Source organism: Heteronotia binoei, chromosome 5 (assembly GCF_032191835.1).
Source record: "Heteronotia binoei isolate CCM8104 ecotype False Entrance Well chromosome 5, APGP_CSIRO_Hbin_v1, whole genome shotgun sequence".
NCBI lineage: Eukaryota > Metazoa > Chordata > Lepidosauria > Squamata > Gekkonidae > Heteronotia > Heteronotia binoei.
Genome location: NC_083227.1, coordinates 7391701 through 7407662, shown reverse-complemented (window position 1 = coordinate 7407662; position 15962 = coordinate 7391701). Strand labels below are relative to the sequence as shown.

General features: G+C 48.4%; 3 protein-coding genes across 3 annotated transcripts in view; 1 reads left to right on the top strand and 2 right to left on the bottom strand.

Moving 5' to 3' along the window:
* LOC132572129 (zinc finger protein OZF-like) overlaps window positions 1-15962 on the top strand; it is a 1123325-nt gene that overhangs the window by 263446 nt on the left and 843917 nt on the right. The window lies entirely within an intron of this gene.
* Window positions 1-15962, bottom strand: part of LOC132570928 (zinc finger protein 709-like) — a 188747-nt gene that overhangs the window by 19030 nt on the left and 153755 nt on the right. The gene's annotated exons all lie outside the window — the stretch shown is intronic.
* Window positions 6994-15948, bottom strand: LOC132570932 (oocyte zinc finger protein XlCOF6-like; the record flags this gene model as incomplete). The annotated part of the gene is made up of 4 exons (XM_060237567.1): window positions 15904-15948; window positions 11153-11222; window positions 9024-9152; window positions 6994-8675 (listed from the first exon to the last, which is right to left on the bottom strand). Coding segments are annotated over exons 1-4 (1926 nt in total), but the record flags the coding sequence as incomplete, so codon positions are not given.

Sequence of the window (15962 nt, the reverse complement as noted above, 5' to 3'; positions counted from 1 at the left end):
GCCAGCAGGTGCAAGTGGAGGAGTGGGGAATCACACCCGGTTCTCCCAGATAAGAGTCCACACTCTTAGCCACTACACCAAACTGGCTCTCCCTCAGAGATGGGGTGGGGGGGGTGGCGTAGACCACAACTTCTCGAGAGGGGGGAAGGGGCAGAACCTAGTCCAGGCCCACATGGTTAGTAATTTGTATTTGTTTAAATTTGAAATTATTTATACTTCCAAAGGCTACCAACAATTAATGGTGTGGTTTAAAAATATATAATTTTATTCACTCATCATAGTCTCAAAGAAAGAGGACCTTCTGAGATGAAAGATCTCATGAACTGCTTCACTGTGATAAGCAGTGGAAATCATGTATGAAAGGAAATACTCCACCCCCCTTTCCTTCCCACAACGTAGCCTGAGTGTGTGACTGGACCGAGGTCACATAGCATGTTTTGTGGCTAAGTGGAGATTTAAACTCTGCTGTTCCCTGGAAGGTCAGATGCTGAAGCTGAAGCTCAAATCCTTTGGTCACCCAATGAGAAGGGAGCACTCCCTGGAGAAGACCCTGATGCTGGGAAAGACAGAAGGCAAAAGAAAAAGGGGACGGCAAAAGAGGAGATGGCTGGACAGCGTTCCTGATGTAACCAACATAAATCTGAGGGGACTTCGGAGGATGGTGGAAGACAGGAGGGCCTGGCGTGACTTTGTCCATGGGGTCGCAAAGAGTTGGACTAAACAACACAACTCCCTAATCTTAGACAAACCCTCTTAACAACCAATGCTTCCTCTCAGCTCAATTAGTGTGAGCTAGCTCACAGTTCTTTAGTCTCTGTCTCACACATTTTTGTCTTAGTTCAAGAAAAATGGCTCCAGAGCAAACTAATTTATGTAGTACCTCACAATTTAATGCCATTAGCTCACAAAGTAGAATCTTTGCACACAAGACTTCGCAGCTTAGAGGGAGTATTGTTAATTACACCACTAAGAAGATGATAGAAGAAGATATTGGATTTATATTCCGTCCTCCACTCCTTAAGAGTCTCGGAGTGGCTCACAATCTCCTTTCCCTTCCTCCCCCACAACAGACACCCTGTGAGGTGGGTGGGGCTGAGAGAACTTTCACAGCAGCTGTCCTTTCAAGGACAACCTCTGCCAGAGCTATGACTGACCCAAGGCCATGCCAGCAGGTGTAAGTGGAGGAGTGGGGAATCAAACCCGGTTCTCCCAGATAAGAGTCTGCACACTTAACCGCTACACCAAATTGGCTCTTACATACTGGATACACACTAGGAAATCTTCAAACGCCTCTCAGAATCCACAGTACACTCCAGCATCTCAGATACCCTGACCTGAAATTGTGGGAGCCTTTGTTTGATTGAAGTACAATCCAGGAGAGCGGAATCGCCTCTCTTGCCATATTTCATGAACCAGCTTTATCTACCACTCCCCAGTCATACATCCACACAGAAACAATAGGTGAAAAGGCTATTCCCAGATATTCAATTTCTTATTTTCTAAAATGGACAACTGCAGTACTGCAGTCCAAGCTCTGCTAACGACCTGAGTTCGAACCCAACGGAAGCTGGGTTCAGGTAGCCATCTCAAAGTTGACTCAGCCTTCCACCCTTCCGAGGTCGGTAAAATGAGCACCAAGCTTGCTTGGGAGTAAAGCATAGATGACTGGGGAAGGCAATGGCAAACCACCCTGTAAAAAGTCTGTCAAGAAAACATTGTGATGTGATGTCACCCCAGGGGTCAGTAACAACTTGATGCTTGCACCTTTGCTTTTAAAGCTGGATGCCAGAATCACCTTAACTTTCAGCACTGGAGACACAGGACTCTCTTCCCCCTATCCTGACACACACAGAAAATTCTCCTTTCCTCTCCATTTCTTTTTCTTTAAAGCTGCAACTTCCAGGGCATGAAAACAACTTCCAATACAGTCTCTTTTGATGAACTGCAGTTTGAAAGTAGGGGCTGTAGGCAGAACTTCTCAGTTTAGAAAACAGACAATTAAGGGCGGGCCTGATGGTGGTTTACAAAATTATGCACGGGGTGCAGAGAGTTGACAAAGATATTTCCGCCCCTCTCTCAAACTACTAGAACTTGTGGGCATCCGACGAACCTGACAGGCAGTAGACTGAGGCTGGGCAAAAGGAAATACTTCTTTAAACAGCAAGTGATTAAAATGTGGAACTTGCTGCCAGAGGATGTAGTGAGGGCCGCAGCCACAGACAGCTTTAAAAGGGGACTACAACCGTTCATGGAGCAGAAGTCTAATAACAGCTGTGGTGGACCGGTCCTGTGTCGGCTAGCTGGCCCCGCTCCCGCCCAGCCCTTCCTGGTATGCCGACCTGAAAGGGCCGTTCCACTTTGCTGCCTCAGGGTATCCGCCTCCTAACCTCCCTCTGGACTCCCTAGGAACCTTTCTTGGGGGCTTCCCAGGGATCTTTGGGGCTCCCCTGGAGAGTTGGCAACCAGCCACTGTGCTGCTTCTCCCCACCCAAGGGACTCCCCGATCCACTCCTAGCGTCCCAAGCGGTTGCGGAGACGAGGTGGTGCAGAGGGACTCCACTTTGAACAAACAGAACATTTATTTAAAGCGCACACACAACTATTGACAGGCATGTTTAAAAAGTGAGCAGAAGAAACAGATAGAGTTGCCAAATCCAATTCAAGAAATATCTGGGGACTTTGGGGGTGGAGCCAGGAGACATTGGGGCGGAGCCAGGAACAAGGGTGTGACAAGCAGAATTGAACTCCAAGGGAGTTCTGCCCATCACATTTAAAGGGTCAGCACACCTTTTTAAAATGCCTTCCTTCCATAGAAAATAATGAAAGATAGGGGCACCTTCTTTTGGGGTTGTAGAATTGGACCCCCTGGCCCAATCCTTTTGAAACTTGGGGGGTATTTTGGGGAGAGGCACTACATGCTATACTGAAAATTTGGCACCTCTACCTCAAAAAACAGCCCCCCCAGAGCCCCCGATACCCGCAGATCAATTCCCCATCATTCCCTATGGGAATTGTTCATGGAGGTGCATAATGGCTGTGGAGGTGGGGCTTCCCCCGCTGGCCAGCTGGCTGGGGGAGGGGGGAAGCCTGTAAAACCGGGGGATCCCCCGCTAGGACCTGGGGATTGGGAAGCCTAGAAACAGATCATAGTAGGGGAAGAGCGCTCCTTCTCTCCCTGTTCTAATACTTGCCCTGGCTGCATGCCATGCAGGGCAGGAACTTCACTTAGACTGTTGCAAGCCTCACTACACCTTCCTCAGGCTGTTTTCATACTGACTGCCAACTCTGAGACTGAACTCCAAGACTGGACTCAACTGTCAGCTTCCCCTGACAACTTTAACTGTCTGTTTTCCTGCCCCAAACCTCCTATATAAAATCCAGTTCCCGCCCAGGAACTGGTAGGCCTCTCTTGCAGCACTCTGGGAGGCAGGCCTCCACGACCTCCTGTCTCTCTAGGATGGAGGAGGAGGAAGAGACTAGGCCCAAAGCCTGCCTAGAGTTTAATAGACTCCTCCAGCCAACTCCCAGTGAAAGTAGGGTTGCCAAGTCCTCTTCATCTCCCCAGCGGGGGACATTCGCGCATGCAGAAAAGTACCACAGAGTTTTAACCTCCCAAATGGCTAGGGTGTCTGGGAAAACCATAGAGTTTTCCCGGAAATGCCTAGAGCGGCCCTGCCATTTTGATGACGTCACTTCCGGGTGACATCATCGCACAGGGGGGTTCCCCCTGCCAGCCCAATGTGGGCTGGCGGGTTGAGAACCTCTCGGCCGGGAGATTCCCCGCCTGGACCGGGGGGGTTGGCAGGCCTAAGTGAAAGTCCAGCCGAAATGGCGTTTCTCCACAGCAGCTACTAGACAGCGTGATCAAAGGGAATCTTCATGTTCAGAAACTGTCAAACTTTGAACCCTGGGAGTGTCGGGAGGCAGTGTCGAAGGAAGAGCTCAGAAGCTGTCACCTCAACACCGAGATGACTGCTATGCATGGCCAACCCTTCTCCTTCGTGGAGGACGGAGCTTTCCACCGGCTGCTGAACCCCCTAGCTCCTTGGCCCTCCATCCCCTCGCAAAGGGACCTGCCAAGCATCACTCCAAGGTGGCAATGGTCTAGGTGGTTCAAGACAGCTTCTGAAAATAGTTAAAACATTTCCAGTGGAAACCCAAAATACAGTATCTCTCCCTTTCCCTCCCTTAGGAGATCCCTGGAATTCAAACCCCCATAAAAGCCCTGGCAAACCAGTAGATCCTGAAGATCTCTGAGCGGGGCTTCACCTCCCACCCCTTCATGGAGCCCCGTCCGCAGAGGCAAAGCCAAGATGGAAAAGGCCCAGGTTCTGAGAAGTCGCAGACTGGCTGTGTGGGTCAAAACATCAACATTTCAATTATTGTGAGACTACTTCTGAGCCCTTCTATGATTCTGGGGTGCTGATTCAGCTGTCCAAGTTTAAAGGGACTGTCTCTTTTGTTGCCTGCCAAACCATGCAACTCCAGGGTGAGCGAACCGTGCCTTCAAAGTTCACATGCCACGGAGTTGCGCAGCTTGGAGAAGGAAGGGATTTAGAGGGACAGTCCCTTCAAGTGCCTCCCCCTCCCTCCGCCATGGGGAAAAATGGAGGAAGAGGGCACATTCTTCTTTAGGCCCCATAGACTGGCCTCCTGGTTCAACTTTTTGTAAACTTGGCGGAGGGCATCTGAGGAAAGGCACAGGCATAATGGAGCAAATTTGGTACCAATGCCTTAAAAGAGCCCCTCTCCCAGAGTGCCAGATATCCCTGGATCAATTCTCCATCGTATGTGATGTGGCCCACTGAATTTCCTAAGTTGTTTGCTTAGGGAACACAACCTGTTTCTTTAGGCCCCCATTAATCCTACTGCCAGAATGGTTTTGGCTTCAAAGTAATGAAACCCCAAAAAGCTCATAGTAAGCTAGACTAGGGAACCATTAGGGTTGAGATATGCCTCTCTAGAACTGCTTCTCAGATGAAATGTTTGTGAATTAAGGATGCCAGCTGGTCAAACTATGGTTACACCAGCAGCAGAGAGGCTGTAGATAGCTGTCACCCTCAAACTTTCTATTCCTTCATTGGATCTGGGAAAGGAACTAGTTCTCACCAGTTTTGAAGACATCAGATTGGCAGATAACCTGAAGTGTGAATTTCACACAGGAGGGCAACCACTTAAAAGTTCTCAGCCTTTTTAAACCAACAACACTAGTTCCTTTGAAGAACCTCATCGGAAAAAAACTGTAAGAAGCTTTCATCCTGTTATTGATTCTCTGAGGAACATGAAATTTAGATCTGTGCCTCAGGCTCTTCCCACATACAGATCATTGATAAGATTCCTCCCTTGGGGGGACTCTTCAGTTCTAAAGGAGAGATAAGCTGAGTTTCTGATCCGCAGATCCCATTGCCCATCCTTAAGAACGTAAGAGAAGCCATTTTGGATCAGGCCAATGGCCCATCCAGTCCAACACTCTGTGTCACACAGTGGTTAAAAAAACCCGCCAAGTGCCATCAAGAGGTCCACAAGTGGGGCTAGAAACCCTTCCACTGTGCCCCCTCCCCAAGCACCAGAATACAGAGCATCACTGCCCCAGGCAGAGAGTTCCAACGATAAGTTGTGGATAATAAGCTGCCCTGAGCCTGCTTCGGCGGGGAGGGCGGGATACAAATTAAAAATTATTATTATTATAGCCACTTATGGACCTCTGCTCCATATACTTATCCATTCCCCTCTAGAAGCTGTCTATGCTTGTAGCTGCCACCACCTCCTGTGGCAGTGAATTCCACTTGATAATCACCCTTTGGGTGAAGAAGTACTTCCTTTTATCCATTCTAACCCAACTGCTCAGCAATTTCATTGAATGCCCACGAGTTCTTGTATTGTGAGAAAGGGAGAAAAGTACTTCTTTCTCTACCTTCTCCATCCCATACACAATCTTGTAAACTTCTGTCATGTCACCCCGCAGTTGACGTTTCTCCAAGCTAAAGAGTTTTAAATCCTTGTTTTATCCGTGTGATTTTCCCTACGGGATCTTGTTTGGATTTTGAATGTGGCTAATGCTGTTTCACCGTCCAAGCACTTATAAACATTTCTTTCTGATCAGGGAAAGGTTTCTTCTGTAAATTCAAGCCCTTTAAAGCAGTTTGAACCTTTTCGATACCTTTTATGGTCTGCGATTGTCTTTTAGCTGTGAAGTAGGGGGAAAGCTCTATTTATGGGCTAAGGAGTTACATGGATCCTCCTTGTGTGAGTTCCTTGACACAGTAGAAGGAGACTGCTCTGACTGAATCTCCTTCAATGCTCGAAACAATTAATTGTGTTTTCCTCGTTTGAGATCTCAGTTGCCATCAAAGAGGGCTTCTGCTACAGAAGGTCTTTCCACAGCCTGAGAATTCAAAAGTTTCTCCCCTACAGGAGTTCATATATGCTTTTGAAATTTGTCACACTGGCTGAATCTCTTTTCACAATCTGAGCTATCAAACATTTTCTCCCCGTGTGTGTTCTTTGATGCAGCTGAAGAGTGCCACTCTAATGGAATCTTTTCCTACACTATAGATTTCTCCCCTGAGTGGGTAGTTTGATGCAGTAGTCTCTCCTCACTTCTTCCTGGGCGAGACCCATGACCTGCTCCCTTGCCCTCATGGGGCCCACTGGGTCAAGATGGGCCAAAAGAACATCAGCAAGTTCTGCGAAGGGGGGAGTGGTCCCATTTATTGGGATGGTTTGTGTGTGCCATGAAAGCCTCCTTTAGGGCAACTCACGAGCCCAGGTGTGAGGGAGCTGGGGGTGGATGTTGCGCATTCGAAAGGTTCTACCTCTGTGGATTCTTTGATGCTGTTGAAGATTCCCTGTCTCCCTGTCTCCCTTTTCACACTCTGAGCATTCAAAAGGTTTCTCCACTGTGTGGGCTCTCTGATGCTTTTGAAGATGGCCACTGGTACTGAATGGCTTTCCATACTCTGAGCTTTAAAAGGTTTCTCCCCTGTGGTGGCTTCTCTGATGATATTGAAGACTGCCACTCATACTGAATCTCTCTCCACACTCTGAGCATTCAAAAGGTTTCTCCCCTGTGTGAGTTCTCTGATGATTTTGAAGATGGCCGCACTGACTGAATCTCTTTCCACAAACTGAGCATTTAAATGGCTTCTCCCCTGTGTGGGTTCTGTGATGACGTTGAAGATCGCCACTCCTACTGAATGTCTTCCCACATTCTGAGCACTCAAAAGGCTTCTCCCCTGTGTGGGTTCTGTGATGATGTTGAAGATGACCACTTGTACTGAATCTCTTTCCACACTCTGAGCATTCAAAAGGTTTCTCTCCTGTGTGGGTTCTCTGATGATGTTGAAGACTGCCACTCTGACTGAATCTCTTTCCACACTCTGAGCATTCAAAAGGTTTCTCCCCTGTGTGAGTTCTCTGATGCTGTTGAAGATGGCCACTCTGACTAAATCTTTTCCCACACTCTGAGCATTTAAATGGCTTCTCCCCTGTGTGGGTTCTGTGATGACGTTGAAGATCGCCACTCCTACTGAATGTCTTTCCACACTCCAAGCACTCAAAAGGATTCTCCCCTGTGTGGGTTCTCTGATGATGTTGAAGATGGCCACTTGTACTGAATCTCTTTCCACACTTTGAGCATTCAAAAGGTTTCTCCCCTGTGTGGGTTCTCTGATGCTGTTGAAGATGGACACTCTGACTAAATCTTTCTCCACGCTCTGAGCATTCAAAAGGTTTCTCCCCTGTGTGAGTTCTCTGATGCTTTTGAAGATGGTCACTCTGACTAAATCTTTTTCCACACTCTGAGCACTCAAATGGTTTCTCCTCTGTGTGGGTTCTTTGATGATATTGAAGATCGCCACTTCCACTGAATCTCTTTCCACACTGCAAGCACTCAAAAGGCTTCTCCCCTGTGTGGGTTCTGTGATGACGTTGAAGATTGCCACTTCCACTGAATCTCTTTCCACACTCTGAGCACTCAAAAGGCTTTTCCCCTGTGTGGGTTCTTTGATGCTTTTGAAGATGGCCACTCTGATTAAATTTGTTTCCACATTCCAAGCACTCAAAAGGCTTCTCCCCTGTGTGGGTTCTCTGATGCTTTTGAAGATCGCCACTTCCACTGAATCTCTTTCCACACTCTAAGCACTCAAAAGGTTTCTCCCCTGTGTGGGTTCTGTGATGACGTTGAAGATCGCCACTCCTACTGAATGTCTTTCCGCACTCCGAGCACTCAAAAAGCTTCTCCCCCGTGTGCGTTCTCTGATCCTTTTGAAGTTTGCCACTTCCACTGAATCTCTTTCCACACTGCGAGCACTCAAAAGGTTTCTCCCCTGTGTGGGTTCTCTGATGACATTGAAGATTGCCACTGAGACTGAATTTATGTCCGGTCTCTGAGTATTCAGGTTTTTCCTCTCTTTTTATTCCTTGGTGCACAAGAAGTTGTGATCTATTTCTGAAATACTTTCCGCACTTAATAGATGTACTTGCCTTCATTATCCTGTGCTTTGGAAAATGCACATTCCGCTGTCTTCCATCACGCTTCTTAACCATACAGCCGCCTTTCTTTCTCTTCATTCTGCTTTGATCCCTGACATTTTCATTCAAGTCTTCATTTTTAACTCTATCTGGCATTTGTTGATGAACTTCTTCACCCTCCTCATTCCTCTGATCATCCTTTGCTGGAATAAAGAGGGAGATCCTGTTAGCATTTGGGAAATCTGCTAAGATTCCAAGGCATCTACGTGACTACAGGTGAAAAGGATTGGTGACCCTTTGGCTTCATTAACCACCCCTCCACATTTCCTCAAGAATATCTATTATTTAAGGATACCACCACTACCTGTGAAGAATTTCAGGTTAACTCTTGCCCAGAAGGAGCTTCTGAGCCTCCAGAATAAGGCCTCTCTCCCTTCTTACCCAGCAGCCTGCATGATTGCACCAAACCAAATGTTGCTCAGAAGGGAATCAGGAATCCCCTATGATTATTCCTGGCCTCTTCCCTTGACATAACAGTGAAGGATACTCACATTCAGCCACGTCATTCGGGAAGGAAATTAGCTCTTGGGGCCCTCTAGAAGAACTCTCCAGTCTTTCTTCAAATGCAAGGCCGTTCTCTGCCTCCACCACAGTCTCTTTTATACTTCTGGCTTCTTTTGCTGAAAGAGAGGGAGACAAAGAGAGAGAAAGTGATCATTCTTGGGGAAAGGAGAAACAGAACACTAAAAATTCATCTGGAAGGATGGCGCCACAGTTAAATCAAAGCCCAAAACCTGAATCAGTATGTGCGGAATGAATCTGTGAGGCAATGAACCCGAGTTCCCCCAAGGGAACAGTTATTACTGAGTGGCCTGGTGTGACTGGGGGGTATTTGTAATTTGAGTCTCCCTGCAGCTAACATCATAATCTTTTTTTTCAGGCCACATCCCAGAATGTGGTCATTGGTTAATCATGAGAGCCTTTATCCAGTTCTGAAACAGTTTGGTGTAGTGGTTAAGTGTGCGGACTCTTATCTGGGAGAACCGGGTTTGATTCCCCATTCCTCCACTTGCACCTGCTGGAATGGCCTTGGGTCAGACATAGCTCTGGCAGAGGTTGTCCTTGAAAGGGCAGCTGCTGTTATAGCCCTCTCCAGCCCCACCCACCTCACAGGGTGTCTGTTGTGGGGGAGGAAGGTAAAGGAGATTGTAGGCCGCTCTGAGCCTCTGTCCTTGAAAGGGCAGCTGCTGTGAGAGCCCTCTCAGCCCCATCCACCTCACAGGGTGTCTGTTGTGGGGGAGGAAGGGAAAGGAGATTGTGAGCCGCTCTGAGACTCTTCGGAGTGGAGGGCAGGATATAAATCCAATAAATCCAATATCATCTTCTTCTTCTTCTGAAACAGTAGGGTGGGGGAATTAGGAGGGTGCTGACAGTCTCTGGAAAATTCCATCAAGGAGGATTCTTCATTGGGTCATTAGAACGACCTGACCATACAGAGGCAGAAACTATAATACAGGCATGGATGAGAGGGAAGCCAGGCTAACTTTATGCTCCTGGGATGCTAGTACACCTGGATGTTTCCTTGCTGCATCATGATGGATAGTTCTCTGTAGAGAAACTTAGGCTACAGTTGCAATATTGATGCTTCACGAAGGGGTGCCATTTAGGTACTTCATATCATAGGCAGAACAGCTAGATTTTCTTGTTTTACTGTTGCTGAGCTGCAGAAACTGTGCCGTTTTGTGACGTCTCGTTTTTAAGTCCTTAATATGCTTTATTCTTAAAAGGGGTCTGCTTTACTTGTGTGAAGCCGGTGAATTGAGTGTTGCTCAAGTACAAAGAGCACTGACCCAGGGGGACCCAGACTTTGATTCTTGACGGGAGCATTTCCAGATCTTAGGCAGAGAAGATGTTTGTAACTCCATCCAGAGGTAAGGGAGTGTTATGAAGGCTGGAAACAGATCAAGGAGGATTTGGATGCTCCCAGAGTCCTTCTGAGGGACTCTCATCCACTTTGTCTCAGGTCAATATACTTTCTCTGGCTTGGGTGATGTCCACAATACTGGCCTCAGTCGCCCTTCTGCAAGAACACCCACGTGAACACATGAAGCTCCCTTAGACTGAATCAGGCTCTTGGTCCATTGAATTCAGTATCCTCAGTCCAGCAGCAGTTTTGCAGGGTCTCAGGAGCCGTTTTTCAATCACCTCCCACCTGACCTTTTCCCCTGGAGATTCTGGGGATTGAGCCTGGGACCATCACCAGGAGGTGGGGAGCTCTCCTTCTTTGGAGGTTTTTAAAAAGAGGAGAGGACTCACAGTAATGGGTTTACATTAAGGGCAGGAAGCTACCGGCTGGATATAAGGAAAAACTATTCACAGTAAGAGCTGTTCTACTGTGAAATCAGCTACCTGGGGAAGACGTGGGGAGTTCTCCCTCCCTGGCAGTCTTTAAGTCGTAGCTGGACAAAAGCTTGTTCGGGATGCTCTAGGCTGACTCTGCATTGAGCTGGGGGTTGGACTACATGGCCTCTATGGCCCCTTCCAGCTCTGTGATCCTGTGATTCTAACAGAGGCTAGACAGCCATCTGACACCAACGCTGATTCTGTGAACTTAGGCAGACAACAAGAGGCTGGAAAGGAAGGGCTGCATCAGTGCTTAGTTCTCGTGGGGCTTTCTTACACGCCCAAGGAAATGCGACTGCCACTTTGGAGTCAGGAAGCAGCTCCCTCCAAGCAACGATAGCCAAAGTCTGTGGAGGGGGTTTTTGTCATCCTCTGGACATGCAACAAGGGTAGTCCTGAATTCCCTGCATTTTGCAAGGGGTTGATGACCCTGGAGGTCAGTTTCAATTCTATGATTCTATGAACAGGTGAAGTTTCCTTTTACTGAATCCGACCCTTGGTCCCTTCGAGTCCTCTCATCATCCTCTCAGTCCAGCATCGGCTCTCCAGGGTCTCAGGCAGAGTCTTTCATTTCACCTCCTACCTGATCCTTTTCATTGGAGATGCTGGGGAGTGAACCAGGGACCTTTTGCATGCGAAGGAGATGCTCTGCCAGGGAGCTGCTGTCCTGCCCCAAGTGGTGGGAAGGGGGTCAAAATGACGCATTGCTATTCAATATTTGGATTCATTCCACCTCACAATGGCAGCAAGTTGCACCTTTGGCACCTAGGAAAGATCCTTACCCAGAGAGGCCACGTTCCCATAGTTCTCCAGCATGACTTCCCTGTACAGAGCTCTTTGTCCCGGATCCAGCAGGGCCCACTCTGCCTCCGTGAAAGAGACGGACACCTCCTCCAAGGAAAAGGGACCCTGGAAGAAAAAGAAGATTCCCTCCTCTGCAGAGATCTCACATAGGAAGGCAGGAGTCTGGGAAGGTACAGAAAATAAGGCTTGGGATGGGTAAATGCAACAGCATTCAAAGGATCTCTCTCACAGACCAGTTGTAGAAACTGAAGGAGCAAAAGCCCCCTTTAGAAAGGAGAAGGGACCCAGGATGTGCCCCCCCCATGCTCATCTCTCCTACCTGGATTGCAGGTGCAGCAGCTGTTCCCACACCTTGGAAAAGGCAATGGCTCAACAGCATCTCTTCACTGCCTGTTCCTGAGACAAGCGAGAAAGGAAGGGTGCTTGCTTGTTTGTTCCCTGCTTCACACACACCCCCTTCCCAGGGTTGTGAAACTTTGCGCTTTGTACACTCAACACATTTTTTAAAACACTTTTTACTACATTCTAGGAGAGACAGAAGAGAAGCACCAGGGACCTATGAGCCTTAGGGATTATAAATGCTGCCAGCGTATTTCAGACTACAGGGAGGGAAATGCGGAGTGAAATGCCATGGCATGAAACATCACCGTCACATAGGACCAGACATGACTGGAGCAATTCTGGGGACTTGAGGGTCATAGGAATGAATTTTCAGAGTGTCTCTGGGCATGCTAACTTCACAACCAGGCTTTCAGCCAGATGCAACTTCAACAAGACATCACATCTGTCCCTAGTCCCACCCCAAGACCCTCCCCAAAGTGCCTGCAAGTGCTGGGCCAGAGCCTGCCATCCCTACTCCACCCCCCTGCTGCCCTCAGCAGCCCCTCCGATGACCCTTCAAGCACACACACAGCAGCCACAATGATTATTGGCCACCAGGGACTGGTTTTCAAAGCTCTGTTCACCCAGAGGGTGGAGACGCCCTTGAGTCACCAGGCTGAAGAGCGCTGCTGAGGCTCGTCTACCTTCCCCACCACCACCAATTTGAGACCTTTTACGGAAGGAAGGTGAGATGTGATTTTTTTAAATTAATGGGAAAAACTGACCTCCAGGAATTTGTCTAATCTCCTTTTAAGAACATAAGAGAAGCCATGTTGGATCAGGCCAATGGCCCATCCAGTCCAACACTCTGTGTCACATAAGAACATAAGAGAAGCCATGTTGGATCAGGCCAGTGGCCCATCCAGTCCAACAGTCTGTGTCACATAAGAACATAAGAGAAGCCATGTTGGATCAGGCCAGTGGCCCATCCAGTCCAACACTCTGAGTCACATAAGAACATGAGAAGCCATGTTGGATCAGGCCAATGGCCCATCCAGTCCAACACTCTGTGTCACATAAGAACATAAGAGAAGCCATGTTGGATCAGGCCAATGGCCCATGCAGTCCAACACTCTGAGTCACACAAGAACATGAGAAGCTATGTTGGATCAGGCCAATGGCCCATCCAGTCCAACACTCTGTGTCACACAGTGGCCAATATATGTGTGTGTGTGCATATACATACACACACACACACACACACATATATACTGTGGCTAATAGCCACTGATGGACCTCTGCTCCATATTTTTATCCAATGCCCTCTTAAAGCTGGCTATGCTTGTAGCCACCACCATCTCTTGTGGCAGTGAATTCCACATGTTAATCACCCTTTGGGTGAAGAAGAACTTCCTTTTATCCGTTTTAATCTGACTGCTCAGCAATTTCATCGAATGCTCACGAGTTCTTGTATTATGAGAAAGGGAGAAAAGGACTTCTTTCTCTACTTTCTCCATCCCATGCATAATCTTGTAAACCTCTGTCATGTCACCCTGCAGTCGACTTTTCCCAGACAGAGTTGGCCCAAGAGAAGGGGGAGGAGATGGAGATGGAAGAGGCCCGCAGTAGAGGCTCATAGTTTGAGGACATTGATTGCCACCAATTAACTCTGTGTTGTCTGTAGAAATATGTATTCCCTCCCGACCTGAACTCTCTACCCAACACATTCACAGGCTGCCTCAATGATATCCTTACCACAGGAGAGGGCATCTTGGGCACGCTCCACCACCTGCACCCTCTGCCCTTGATCCAAGGAAGCTCCTTCTGCCTCAGGGATTGCAGCTTCCATCTCCAAAGGTGGTCCCCACATCTGAAACAGCAGCAAGGGAGGGGGTAAGAAATGGAATGGAAAAGAGACCAAGGAATGGATTCTACCCCACTCCCAGATTCTGCACCCTTTTTTCAGCAGATCTGGTAAGTTTTCTGCAGGGATCAGAAATTCTCTATAAGAAGAGGCTCTAGGCTATCATCTGGCAGGGAAATTTTAGGATAGGGTTAAATATCATTGCTTGAATTGGACATACCTGGAGGGAACCCCCTCACCTGTTCTGCCTGCCTCTTCTCCTCTGCCTGGCTCAGAAGGAAACCTTCGGCCAGGGCCACCGCCTGGGAACTGGTCTCCGGCCCACATCCTCTGACCCAGCACTGCATTTCCTGGGGCAGGAGAGTCAGGAACTGCTCCAGGATCACCAGGTCCACGATCTGCCTCTTGGTGTGCCTCTCCGGCTTCAGCCACTGGCTGCAAAGTCCATGCAGCTGGCTGCAAACCTCTCGAGGCCCATCGGCCTCATGGTAGCGGAACTGCCGGAAGCTCTGGCAGTGAACATCTGGGGTTATGGAGTCCTTAGCCAGGACCTCTGACACAGCTCTTTTCCAGAATTCATCACCACTCCCAGCTGTGGTGGGATGGCGACCTTTCCTTGATCTCTTGCCGGTTCCAGGTCCTTCTGGGTCCCACTGTTCCATCTCCTTCCCCTTCTCTTGGGCCACCTCTGTCTGGGAAAAGCTGCCTTTATTCACTTGGCTCTGAAGAGAGGCTTCTCCCTGAAGAGACAGAGACAGACAGACAGCAGTGTATCAAAGGGGAAATAAAAAAAGATTGGAAACACACCACTGAACATCAGAAACCTTCATAGTGAGACTGGCCGTGCTGTGTCTTGTGGTTTGTCAATGAGGCTTACTATCCTTTTGCTATATTACAAACCAAGCTATTTTAGATGTGAGTCCTCGGTTATCTGGGAAAGGTAAATGTCTCTGTCTCTTTCAGGATGTCACAAGCTTAGCCTCTCACTACATTGGCCAAGTCTGTCTTAGGCGCTAATTTCTCAGGTAAACCCAAACACGACAAGAGGGACTGGTGACCGTCTAAAGCAGGGGTGTCAAACATGAAGCCTGGGGGCCGAATCAGTCCCTCAGAGAGCTCCTATCAGGACCCCGGGCAACTGGCTCTTGTGTGCTTCCTTCTCCCTTTATTATTATTATTATTATTATTCCGCCCATTCCCCCATGGGGGCTCAGGTACATCAAAATAAGTAATAATAAAACAAACAATCAAGAACAGCTAAAACCGCAATAAAATCAGTTACAGCATTCCTTCTCCCTCTCAGTTAAAATCACAATAAAATCAGTTTACAGCATTCCTTCTCCTTGCTTCCTTCTCCTTCAAAAAGTTTCTCTCTCTGCTACCTAATCTTAAAGAGGTACACACATGGCCTGGCCCGACGAAGGCTCGTTTAGGTGAGATCCGGCCCTCATAACAAATGAGTTCGACACCCCGGATCTAAAGGCCAAGACAGTGTCCCCCTAGCCGTTCTGTGCATCCCTTGGACAGCCACAAAGTGGTCGAGAAGAGCTTTGTCTGAGCACCCAGCTGAGGAGAGATCGCAGGACGGTGTCTGTGGGAAGAACAAGCAGCTGAGTCTGGGAGAGAAAGGCAGGCAGGCTTCAGAGGAGATCTGACTGAAAAATACTGAGGCACAGAAACGCTCCCTCTGGGCATCTGATGTGAGGTAGCTGATCAACTACGCTGCAATATATCTGTCACAGCCTTGATGGTTCCACGGGTCTCCTTTCGGATAGGGCTGGGGTGGCCACCCCCTCAGGTAGAGCAACTAAACGGGATCTTTGGCCAAAGCCACTCTCAGGGGTCTGTGCCTAAAACTATCCTTCCTCTGTGTAACCAGAGAACTCAGAGCCCATACCAGCGCAGGGCTCAAGCTGAAAATGGCTTCAACAAGGCTTCACCTCAGAATGGATTTGGATGAGGGACACCAACTGTTTGTGTCACATTTTAAGCATGTGTTAAAATGCTTAAACTTTACCACACGCACGGCACTTCCTTACCTTCTCTGCCAGACGGGCACCTTGGGCCAAGGGCGGAGGGGGCATTCTGACCGGATCCG